The 12,688-nt window shown below is 48.6% G+C and overlaps 1 protein-coding gene across 5 annotated transcripts in view; it reads left to right on the forward strand.

Moving 5' to 3' along the window:
- SDK1 (sidekick cell adhesion molecule 1) overlaps window positions 1–12,688 on the forward strand; it is a 728,747-nt gene that overhangs the window by 434,100 nt on the left and 281,959 nt on the right. For all 5 annotated transcript variants that reach the window (XM_055410401.2, XM_055410402.2, XM_055410400.2 and 2 more), the window contains exon 5: window positions 10,352–10,485. In XM_055410401.2, the coding sequence (XP_055266376.2) occupies window positions 10,352–10,485 (134 nt within the window). The remainder of the gene's footprint in view (window positions 1–10,351; window positions 10,486–12,688) is intronic.

Here is a 12,688-nt window from a genome sequence, read left to right on the forward strand (position 1 = left end):
CGGAGAACAGCAGACATTGTGCTTCCACACTGCTGCTTACACACAGAGGTTACAAAAGAATTGGGTTGTCTTCCCGGTTAACTTCCCCTTTGCCGTCGAGGGCGTCGTGTCCTTGAGCATGAGGGTCTCTCCCTGGAGTCTGGGGAGCAGTGTCTCCGGGCCCCTGTCGCTGAAGGTCCGCTTCAGCACTCCAGGCTCTGCCCTGACCAGCTCTGTTCCGGCTCCGCGCACCCAGCTCTGTCCCTTACTAGCTACAAAGAGGTGAACAAAGAGCAGACCGCCTTTGTGATAAGCTGGGTTCTTTAAAGAGGAACTAATACTCTGGCCAACTTGAAAGGCAGAGGCACGTACAAAAGCCTGTGCCCACTAGCGTCCAGGGTCCCTCTGCCATTGTCGGGTCTTAAAGGAGAGCGCCTCTTTCATGGCCGCTGCTCCGCCCACTCGATCCTGCCGTGAGCACACAATCCTGCTCCGTGGAAGCACGCCGAGCAGGGTCAAGTGCTCCGCCCACTCTGAGTGCCTTCCTCTGAAGAGAGTGGGGTGCAGAGAGGAACTGGCTCATCTGGAAGCTTCACTGGCCAGCCGCAGGCTTCCCTGAGTCCACCTGCACACAGGAACAGCTGGCTCGGCCTGTCCTCTCCACCCTGCCCTGGGAATGGCCCACCTCACCGAGACCACACGGGGTCTCTACACACCCTGCCCTGGGAATGGCCCACCTCACCGAGACCACATGTGGGTCACTACGTACCCAGGAGAATTCTTCACCAGACGCTTGTACCCCTGGGTTGGCCACCACCCTGGTCTTAATGGTCTCTTACTTTGGGGGGAGTCTCTAGCTCGGCTACTCATTAATTTTTGGCTGAATTACGTACCATTTTTATTAGATCACTGCATAACATGGGCTTATGTCGGCTTTGCTCATTATTCTTAGAGGGTCTCCGGGGAAGAGGGGCTGTCACTGGTGCCCTTTTTTTTCACATGCCTTTCTGTTATGTCTTTAAGTGGCTTTTAGTTTGAGTGGATCTTACACTCCGTTCAGAGTATAAGATGGGTGTTTAGGACACTCTTTGGACCTAAAGACCTAACAACACACATTCCACACATTTTAAGTCTTGTTTCTGGTTCTTTTTGTTTTAGCAGGAACAAAAGAAAAGAAAAGGTTGGTTGGAAATTTTTGTGCCTCGACCTCAGCACCGCTGAACCCTTCCTCTGTCATCTCACTCTTTGCTGAATGACTGACCACACCAGGAATCCTGCAAGGCTGTTTGTTTGTGTCTGAGCTGACAATTAGTTAAAATGACAAAAGCCCCCCTGAGCATAAATCGACTAAGGTACAGATCGACTGAAATGCTTTAGCTCGAAATGTTAAGAAACCCTGTTATCAGTAAATATATTTCTGCTGGGCAGAGTCCCCGACGAAATGAATCCCTCACCAGTTGCATCATCACGCTGTAATTTCCGTGTTTCTTTTCCGTCTCTCCCGTCGTTTGGTGTCTGTTCCAGAGGAAAAAGATTGGTTCTATTTGTGACACATCAACACGTGTTGAGAAGCCGCCGTGGATTTTCCGGCATTAAAGTCTTGTAAAGTGGGCTTTACCGTCTGTTTCTCAGATGGGCAGACGTGTCTGAAAATGGGCTTTTCCCGGGTCTCTGCTGCATCATAACACCTCGGCTCCCCAGCGATGGCTTTTAGGTGGCAGCGCATCAGATGGTTCATGACATTAATCTCATGATTCCATCGCCTGGCCGTGTGTGTTTTTATAGGGAAGTCTGTGAACTAAAACTCTGGGAAGTAATTGCTAATTAACTCCCCCCCACGACAAATAGGACAATTGTCTGCGTTCCTTAGCTGATCACTTAGTATCTATCTGCACCACACCTGGGAGCCGGGTTCAGCCCCAGCCAACACTGGGTGACTGGCCATGTGTTGGTCTCGTGCCCCTCACTGCCTTGATTTGCGTTTCACAGGGTCCTTTCTATGTAGGTGCTGTTGCTCTTCTTTCACAGATGGAAAAAAACCACCTAAGGAGCCTCAGCAAACAGTCAGGGCCAGATCTGGTTCCAGGCCTCACTCCATCCAGGTCGAACTTACCTGAGCATTTTTAGGGGTTTAATCCCTGGGTCAGGAAGATCCTCTGGAGACGACAATGGCAACGCACTCCAGTGTTCTTGCCTGGAGAATCCCATGGACAGAGGAGCCTGGCAGGCTGCACCCCACGTGGTCACAAAGAGTCAGACATGACTTAGCGGCTGAGCTTAGCATACGCCGGCCATAGAGCAGGGCCCCTAAATGGTCTGAGAGTAGGAAACGTTCCACAAGGCACGGGCCATGCCGCTCGCTGAACTGGTGGAGGTTTGAATGGCCTTTCCCGTCTCTAGGGTCTTCCTCTCAAGTCACCATTGGGCCTTCCCCCACCAGACAAGGGCCTCACTGCAAACCCTGAGCTCTCGCGGGCCTGCAGCACTGGGTGCAGCAGAGCTCAACTCAGATCCCATTTACTCCTTGTCGTCTGTGCTGGGTTTTCCTGTTTCTACCAACGAACACAACTCAACTCACCACCCCTCTGGGTTTGAAATTTTGAGAAACAGGTCTCCCAAGTTCTTGTTCACTTGCCTTTAAAATGCTCTTCTCACACTCAGGGCAAACAGTCGTCAGCAGCAACATTTACATCTTGACTAAGTAGACACGTCACCCCGCTGCTTTAACATTCATTGAGTACCCAGGGACCCCTTATGGCCGGCAACTCTTTAGAAGCAATTTTAGTTCTTGTAACTGTACAAGTAAGGGAAGTTCATCGATTTAGAAGTCGTCTGCCTTGAACTTGCTGTTACACGGGAAGACCTGAGATCCAGATTATCCTCAGAGCACTAAACCTCAGAACCAACCCATTAAAAAGCTGTTTAATTAACATAGGGAATATTTTAAGTGTTTCATTTTTATTTTTAAGGGTTTAAAAACTAATGTTCTGCATTTTTCTGCACTCCCGATTTTTTTAAAAAATGTAATCAAATAACAATCAAAACCAATCAAACGCTGCTTTAATATCTGCAATAGTAAAACCACAGACCCAGATTTAAACTCTCCTATCTTATGGGCAAAGTTCTTATTTTCCTGAACCCTTGACTGAGTTTTCATCATAGTGTTAGTCGCTTGGTCGTGTCTGGACTGTTTGATAATGTGTCAATACAGATCCATGTTTATATTGCCATCTGGCTGTGTGTTAAAAAGTGTCAAAGATCAAAATACTTACTGAGAGCTAAGTACACTTCAGATTTTTTTATGAAAACGAAAAGGACGAGTTGCAGTGGAAGTTTCTTTCAGGTTTGCTTGTTTAGTTCTGGCTGTGCTGGGTCTCCGTTGCCGTGTGCTCTTCTCTCGTTGCAGGGAGGGGCCACTCTTCGTTGGGTGCACAGGCGTCTCATTCTCATGGCTCCTCTTGCCGCGGGGCACAGGCTGTAGAGTTACGAGGGCCTCCGAGGTTGTGGCGCTCAGGCTGAGTTGCTCTGTGGCACGCGGGATCTTCCCCGACCAGGGATCGAACCCGTGTCCCCTGCATTGGCAGGCAGATTCTTGACTACTAGACCATCAGGGAAGCCCACATTGAACGTTTTGATAAACATTATAGAAATTTTGGGAAACCCTTGGAACTCCTCTCTTTGGGTCCATAACCACTCTTGCTGCTGCTGCTGTTCAGTCGCTAAGTTGCATCCGACTCTTTCATGACCCTATGGGCTGTATGTAGCCTGCAAGGCTCCTCTGTTCATGGGATTTCCCAGGCAAGAATCCTGGAGTGGGTTGCCATTTCCTTGTCCAGGGGATCTTCCTACCCAGGGATCGAACCAGAGTGTCTTTTGTTTCCTACATTGGCAGGTGGATTCTTTACCACTGAGCCACCGGGGAAGCCCCCAAACCACTCTTAGCACTCTGGAAGGCACATTATTAGAGTGTCCCTGTCACTTCATATGGTATATAAATATATCAGCTCTAAGCTCCATGGGACGTGGTCCGTGTGTGCCTGGTTCAGGTGGGATTCCCTCTGCCCCAGTCAGGCCTGGAAACGCAAATGGTTGCTGACTCATTAGTGATACAGTTGTTTGGACCTGTCCCCATGTCAGACCCTTGCTTTCCTTTCCTGGTCTTGAGCTGGCACACCCCGGGCTGTTTGCATCAGTGACAAACCTGGTGCTTCTAGAATTGACACGACGCGGTCATTTCTCTGACAGCAGATGTTCCGTGTGGCACGGGGAGCACGTCGTCCCTTCAGCACTGGCTGGCGTGGGGGAAGCACACTTGACCATATCACCACTGCCCACCCCCCAAAACCCACCCCCCAAACACATCAGCCCCCGGTCTAGGAGCCCACCTCCCAGGAGCCTTTCCTTCTCAGTGTTTTTGATTGGTGCTGATGGTCAAAGACTGCCAGGAGCTCCTAAGTGTTTCATCTTTTCTGAAACGGAGAATTCTTATTCTGCCCACTGCCGGGAGAATCAAGTGGAAACCGAAGCCCTCGAGAACTGTCTGTTCTCAATGGTCTTCTGTGGAGCCACAGCGCTTCCTCTGCCAGGAGTGTCCACTATCACGGGCAACTGGCCAGTGGCAGCTCCCTGTGCTGTCACTGACCGGCATGCGACCCTTCAGCCTCTTTTTTGATGGGTCCAGCACTCTGGTTTCCTGACTAAAGCACATTTCACCCATATTCGACCAGGTGCTTTCATTTTTTTTCTTATTTTCTATATCACTGCTCCAATACTTTGGCCACCTGATGCGAAGTGCCAACTCATTGGAAAAGACCCTTGTGCTAGAAAAGATTGAGGGCAGGAGAAGAAGGGGGTGACAGAGGAAGAGATGGTTGGATGGCGTCACCGACTCGATGGACGTGATTTTGAGCAAACTTCAGGGGACAGTGGAGGTCAGGGAATCTTGGTGTTCTGTAGTCCATGGGATCACAGAGAGCCAGACACGACTGAGTGACTGAACAACAGCAGCAACAGCATTATTCCACGGAATTAGAATTATAAGATATTGCTTTGAAGTGTAGAATTAAGTTGGGAAAGACTAAGGAAATAATTTTACATAAAACCACACATACAGTTATTTTAATAAAGTTAATAGAAAGGAAAATCTCTGGCCTAATACTGTAGTTTTCCTATTAAAATCAATATAAGTTTTAAATTAGTACTTCGGAATTACCTTGTACTGGAAGTTTTGTAGTTCGTAATATGGGAAATTATTGAACTTTGCTAATTACTTAGCATACCGTGCATTCATTTTGAGATTTTTTTTCTTTTGATAGCAAAAGTGATATTTACTATGGAAAATAGTTTTTTTGAAAAACCAAAAATCAAAAGAAAATAACTTGGAATCTTTTTACTCAGAGCTAGCCACTGACTGTTAGGGGCTTCCCAGGCAGCACTAGCGGTAAAGAACCCGCCTGCCAGTAGAGGAGATGCAAGAGACACGGGTTCAATCTCTGGGTCAGGAAGATCCCCTGGAGGAGGGCGTGGCAGCCCACTCCAGTATTCACGCCTGGAGAATCCCATGGACAGGGGAGCCTGGTGGGCTGCGAGCCATAGGGTTGCAAGGAGTCAGACATAACAGCCCAGCACACAAGACAGCCACTGTTAACATTTCACGTCTACATGTAGGTAGGCTGATACATGGGGTTATTTTTCTATGCACAGAGGATACACATGCTTTAGGGTTTGTTTGTTTTTTACCCTAAGTTCAGTTCAGTTGCTCAGTTATGTCTGACTCTTTGTGATCCCGTGGACTGCAGCACGCCAGATTTCCCTGTCCATCACCAACTCCCAGAGCTTGCTCAAACTCATGTCCATCGAGTTGGTGATGCCATCCAACCATCTCATCCTCTGTCGTCCCCTCCTCCTCCTGCCTTCAATCTTTCCCAGCATCAGGGTCTTTTCCAAAGAATCAGCTCTTCACATCAGGTGGCCACAGTATTGGCATTTCAGCTTCAGCATCAGTTCTTCCAATGAATATTCAGGGTTGATTTCTTTTACGATGGACTGGTTGGATCTCCTTGCAGTCCAAGGGACTCTCAAGAGTCTTCTCCAACACCACAGTTCAAAAGCATCAGTTCTTCGGCGCTCAGCTTTCTTTATAGTCCAACTCTCACATTCATACATGACCATGGGAAAAACCATAGCTTTGACTAAACTGACCTTTGTTGGCTAAGTAATGTCTGCTTTAATATGCTGTCTAGGTTGGTCATAGCTTTTCTTCCAAGGAGCAAGCAGCTTTTAATTTCATGGCTGCAGCCACCATATGCAGTGATTTTGGAGCCCAAGCAAAGAAAGTCTGTCACTGTTTCCATCGTTTCCCCGTCTAAAGTGATGGGACCGGGTGCCGTGATCTTTGTTTTCTGAGTGTTGAGTTTTAAGCCAGCGTTTTCTCTCTTTTCTGCTATTGCATTTGCTGAATCTATTTCATAATGTACTCCACTTCTAGTGACAGAAAGCCTGACTTACTGTGCTTAAGCACAAAATGAACGTTACCTCATGAAATGGGAGGTCCGGGGACAGGAGGCCTGCAGGACAGTTCACTGGCCTCAAGATCAAGGACGCAGGTGCTGTCCATTCTCTCCGTCCTGCCATCAACGTGTCAGCCTCGTGCTAAGGTTGTTCCCGTCACGGCCATAGAATTGTCACCGTGAGCCTCTATCTGGGACAGCAGGATTCCTTGTTCACACCTAGTAGCGGGAGAAAAAGCCCGACCCCCAGCCAAGGGGTGGGCGTCCTGCCCGGTGAGCTCATGAACTGACCTAGGTGTGGCCACCCTAGGCCAGTGACAGTCCAGGTCCACGCCACAGCCCGGCTGGCTCGTCTCCCCTGTCTGTCGCTCCAGGGAGGGACTGGAGAGCACCGGCTGGCGCAGACCCGTGTGAGTGGCGTGGGCCTCTCAGCACAGAGCTGCACGGGCTGGCACAGACCCGTCTGAGTGGCCTCTCAGCACAGAGCTGCACGGGCTGGCGCAGACCCGTGTGAGTGGCGTGGGCCTCTCGGCACAGAGCTGCACCGGGCTGGCGCAGACCCGTGTGAGTGGCCTCTCAGCACAGAGCTGCACCGGCTGGCACAGACCCGTGTGAGTGGCGTGGGCCTCTCAGCACAGAGCTGCACGGGCTGGCGCAGACCCGTGTGAGTGGCCTCTCAGCACAGAGCTGCACCGGCTGGCGCAGACCCGTCTGAGTGGCTTGGGCCTCTCGGCACAGAGCCGCTGTCCCCGGGCGGGGTGTGGGGAGACGCTGACGTCCGCCCCCCGGGGACCTCACGCCACCACTGAGTGCTTTATGAACAGGTGTAAGGGCCGCATTGAAGGATCACACCGGTCACTTTCTCGTCCTCACCTTCAGGCTGTGGGCTAGCTTGCCGATTCTCACGGTTCCGGCCTTCCTCCTGACTTGGTGACGTGCTCCCTCCTCTCGGGGTTGGAAGGGCGGCTGCCGGCAGCCCCCGGGGCAGCAGAGGTCTGACCGGCCCCCACACAGTCCTTCCACTGGCCTCACTGGGAGCTCGGGTGCCCTGGCAGCTCCTCACTGTCTTTCACGGAGCCAGGTTGGCAAGGCTGCTGCTGGGAGCATCACGTGGCTGCCTAGGGAGGCTTGGGCACACCCCAAGTTCAGGGTATCCCGGGAAAGAGGGCCCAGAGTGTGCACGCCTGGTACCCGCTCCACCGTCTTTAAAGGCGCTCTTCTTCTTAAGCATTACAACCATCACCAGAATTGTGCATTAGTTGAATGTTGTTAGATATTTCAGTTTTTGTTTAAAAATCAGTTCCTTTTATATAAGTGCTCTGTTCAGAAAGAGTTGAATAGGCAGGGATAAAGTCTTCTGGGGAACTGACCCTTATTAATTTAATGTTCTGTAAAGTTTGGGAACTCTTGTGGTGTTCTTTTTGGCGATAGATTTCTCTTCACAAGTTTTGACTTTACTACAGAAATTTAAAGCTAGAAGAAAAAATGCGCTTATAGATATAAATTACAATAGACGTAAACTTTAATATTTCTATTCTTTATGTACTTTTTTATTTTCCGTACCCTTGAAACAATGTTGTAAATAATACAGAGAATTAATGGATATATTTTGGAGAATAATTCTGAGGAATAATAGGCATATTTGAAATTACTATGGCAAAAATCAGATGTTAAAGGAAAAAGTTATGATATATTCAGTTTTTAAATTGTACTATTAAATGTGAAACTTCATGTGTGATAAATAATTCGTATTTAATTTTAGGTGCCAGTGTAACATATACTAAAATAAAATGGAACAATTTCCATGGTTCTATAAAGGAATCTGTAAAGGAGTTATAAATAATTATAGTAAAGCTTTTGTGAAATATTTTTATGAGACTAAAAATTGAAAACTTCTTAATAGGGAAATTTTCTTAAATGAGAAATGGGGTAAGTTAGTCATAGAGATCTCAAATCTAATATATCCTATGGGAACCCTGAATAAGCAGTAACTTCTTAAGATAATCTTAAAAAGTGTCTGAAAATCAAGAGATTTTGGAAAAGGATTTTGGAGGTAGCAGGAAGAAAAAGATGATTGTTATGTTAAAATTTCTCATGGGAAGTTATTTATTTTGCATGTTTTTTGATGTTACTGGAAGAGAGATCCCCGTTTCCCTGAATCTGGAAGGGCTGTGACTATGTAGGATTAAAAGCGAACAAATAAAACTCTTCACCATGGAGTCACACAGCTGTGGGAGGTGACACAATCCACTCCGGCGTCCCAGGATTTTTCTAGTGTTTCGACCATGAGGGTGTAGGCTGGAGGACATTCGGTGCTCAGACTGTGCAGAAAGCGCTCTTCAGCAGACCTACCTTTGCTTTTTTGTTTTTTAGCACAGGGTCTTACCGCCTCCCAACCTCCTTAACTAGTAAAAAGAGTACAGAACTATTCATGGCAAAGCACACCCATTTAGTGAAAGGCCGCTCAGATTTATGAAGTGTTTGTCTTTATTGCCTCTCGTCTTCTTTTAGATCGGTGAGGGTAAGGTCTGTGTTTGGGGTGTGGTCGGCAGGCGCCTGTCTGCGTGTGAGAAGGTTTAGTCCTCAGTCTGGAATCACCACCTTGCTGTGTTACCTTGGCTGTTGTTCAGCCGTTCAGTCGTGTCCGACTCTTTGGGACCCCATGGACTGCAGGCCTCCCTGTCCTTCACCATCTCCCAGAGCTTGCCCAGATTCATGTCCATCGAGTCAGTGATGCCGTCCAACCATCTAACCCTCTGTCGTCCCCTTCTCCTCCCGCCTTCAATCTTTCCCAGCATCAGGGTCTTTTTCAGTGCGTTGGCTCTTCACATCAGGTGGCCAAAGTATTGGAGCTTCAACTTCAGCATCAGGCCTTCGAATGAATATTCAGGATTGATTTCCTTTAGGATGGACTGGTTGGATCTCCTTGCAGTCCAAGGGACTCTCAAGAGTATTCTTCATCACCCCAGTTCGAAAGTATCAATTCTCCAGGGCTCAGCCTTCTTTATGGTCCAGCTCTCACATCCATACATGACCACTGAAAAGACCGTAGCTTAGACTGGATGGACGTCTGTCGGCCAAGTGATGCCTCTGTGTTACCTTGGACAAACAACTGAACCTGTGATCCTTGGTTCTCTCATTCCTTCTCTTTGCGGGTCAGATGTGTCCAGTTGTTCCTTTCCACTGTAGGATTGGAGTATGTGAGGACTCAGGGGTGATGGCCTTGAGTGCTTGTTTGCACTTGAGGGCCTGGGGAGAAAGCACAGGAGAGGCTGTGCAGCCCTGGGGTTAGCAGTTATGGGGGGACTGAGCTGCAGGGTCAGCACTGCGCCCACTGGCCACTCTTCTTCTACGCAAGGCTCTGGAAATAGAGGAACACTGGCTCTAAGGAGGCTCCCTGGGAGTGGAGAGTCACAGTAAATCCCAGGGGGTCCAGGGTTTGGGGTCCAGTGTGATCAGATAACACTGCCTGAAGGAGAGAGGCCAGCTCCTCCAGAGTTTCTTCTAACCTGTCTCGTCACGAATTCCCAGAGGAACCTCTGAGTGTGACAGGCCCTGGGTGTGTATGTTCCAAAGGCCGTCTTCCCACAACCGGGGGAGGTGGCGTCCGGGACTCCCAGACCCCTGCCCGACAGGAGCGAGTGCATCATTGGACCTGAGGAGGCCTGGCCTCAGCCTCATTCCTCAGGTCGGCCTGGGGATTCGTTTCTGTCCTTCCAGATCTCGTTTTAACCTAAACAACAAAAAACAAAACAAAACCCAACTGTGGACATTCCTTCACAGTTGGCCTGGTGACTTAACGTGCTTTGCAAAGAAGTGCTGTGGATGGGCCTTGACCCTGTCCCTCCCTCTCCCTGACGCAGAGCCATCACACTGGAGAACCAGCTGGTGATCCTGGCGGCGGCGGCCAGCGACGCGGGGGCCTACTACGTGCAGGCAGTCAACGAGAGAAACGGAGAGAACAAGACCAGCCCGCCCGTGCACCTGAGCGTAGCCAGTGAGTGCCACAGCCGCGGGGGCGGGGCGGGGCGGGGCGGGGCGCAGCCCCCAGCACGGGGGAGCCCAGCAAGGCTCGCCTCTCTGGCTAGTGGTTATGGGTCAGGGTCGATCCAGCGTCTGCAGCTGCTTTCCTTGAAGTGACTGGCAGGAAGTGTGAACCTGACCAGTAATTCTAAATGCAAGATCTTATTTGTTTGGGGGAACTTAAAGAAAAAAACTTTTTTTGCTTTGGTACTCTGTTAATGTATATGATTTTTAACAACAGAACATCTTTGGGCTTATAAGGACTCGTATCCATGAAACTTATTTGGGACGAGATTGGGTCACAGGTTGTGTTCTTTCACTTTAATTTTAAAAAACCTTTGGGAAAATGTATATATTAAGTTGTGTAAAATTAGGAGTGTATCTTAAGAATAACTGAAAGTGTGGATCATGAAGAAAATACACACATGTCACAGTTAAATGTTCAGTTTATTTAAGGAAGTTTTAGTTTGAGGCAACCTAGTTTACACATTTCAGAGAAGGCAATGGCAAGCCACTCCAGTACTCTTGCCTGGAAAATCCCATGGACGGAGGAGCCTGGTAGGCTGCAGTCCGTGGGGTCGCTACGAGTCAGACATGACTGAGCGACTTCACTTTCCCTTTTCACTTTCACACATTGGAGAAGGAAAAGGCAACCCACTCCAGTGTTCTTGCCTGGAGAATCCCAGGGACGGGGGAGCCTGATGGGCTGCCGTCTATGGGGTCACACAGAGTCGGACACGACTGAAGTGACTTAGCAGTAGCAGCAGCAGCAGTTTACATATTTGGCCTTTGAAAGAAGGCTCCAAACATTGTCCGTGCAAGAGCTGATTGCCGGAGGAGGGGGGAATGATGAGAAGTGAGAACTTGGAGCCGAACAAGATCAAAGGTAAGTCTCAGAAGTGCCGCCGATGTCTGCAGCGAGAAGCTTCTTGGTCGGAAAGGCAGGGACTGTGCTGTTGAGAAAACGCAGGTGGGAGACGGCCGTGGAAAATTTCAGAGTACTATGGTCATGCCGTAACGGGGCAAGGTAAGTGAATTTGTCTGTAGAGTGGTAGATTTCATCTTTTTAGAAAGCTCCTTGGAGGAATGGCTCTCCCCTTCAGGTGGTTTTGTTTCATAGGCGAGCTCAGCCACAGCGTCTGCCTCTCCTGGTCCTCAGCGATGCAGTTGCTTTAGGCCCAGCACAGTTTCTGGGAGAGTGTAGCCGGCGCCGGAGTCAGGAGGCAGGGCATTAACCGAGCGTGCGTTCACCTGCCCCTGCACATGCCCGGAAGTGCTCCCAGGAGGCCACCACCCTGTCGTCAGCACCGTGATTCCTGGGAGTTGAGTCCTCAGCTCCAGACCACAGATGGTACAGGTCTGGCCTTCAGCGGGGCCTCTCAAGGCTGTGGAGAGCTGTGTCCCCTGATTCGCTGTTGGACTCACAACATCCAGTCCAGGTTGCTCTGCTGTTTAAAGGGCCCCTTGAACCAAGAATCACAGCAGTAAAAGAATGTGATTTATGAAGACTTTTCAATACTAATAATAAAAGATGGAAACTGTGTTCTTAAATAGACTGTGATAACTTTAGTTATTTCCAACTTGTATCATTAGAGCCATTTATTCTGTTTAGCAAATCTGATTCAACACTCAATTGTAATGTACATACAAGGCTAATAAAAATAGGTCAGATTAGTAGAATTCTGAGTCAGAAACAAAAAAATTGACCTTAGTCTATTGGGGTGGGGTGGGGACTGCACAAATATTCTGGTTAACTTGATGCTAACATCGCAGAGTTATGAGACAGTCCACACCTCGTAGTGTCCTGCAGGGTCAGAAAATGAAGCCAGTGCAGTGGATTTGCAGGTTGCCGCACTAACTCAGTCCCATGCCTTAGATAATTGGAATATGTAAATTTTTAAATAATTTCAGTGTCTAACCAAGAAGCATTTTAGATGCAACTCATAAATATTATAATTAACTGCCTTGCATTTTGTTCCCCTGTGTATTTTTATCTTTTTGTTGGCACCAGGTAAAATGTGTAGAAGGTGAGCTATAAGGAGGTGATGGTGTAGACAGACTTGTTTAAATCTGAGGAGAAGATCTGCATTCTGTCCGCTTTTGTGTTCTTTGCTCTTTATGGGGACCAGATAGAACGTGACAAGTAAGGAGATTGAAGAGACAATCTTGTTTTAATT

The sequence above is a fragment of the Moschus berezovskii genome, chromosome 27, assembly GCF_049115385.1.
Source record: "Moschus berezovskii isolate FMDL1 chromosome 27, NW_MosBer_1.0, whole genome shotgun sequence".
Lineage (NCBI taxonomy): Eukaryota > Metazoa > Chordata > Mammalia > Artiodactyla > Moschidae > Moschus > Moschus berezovskii.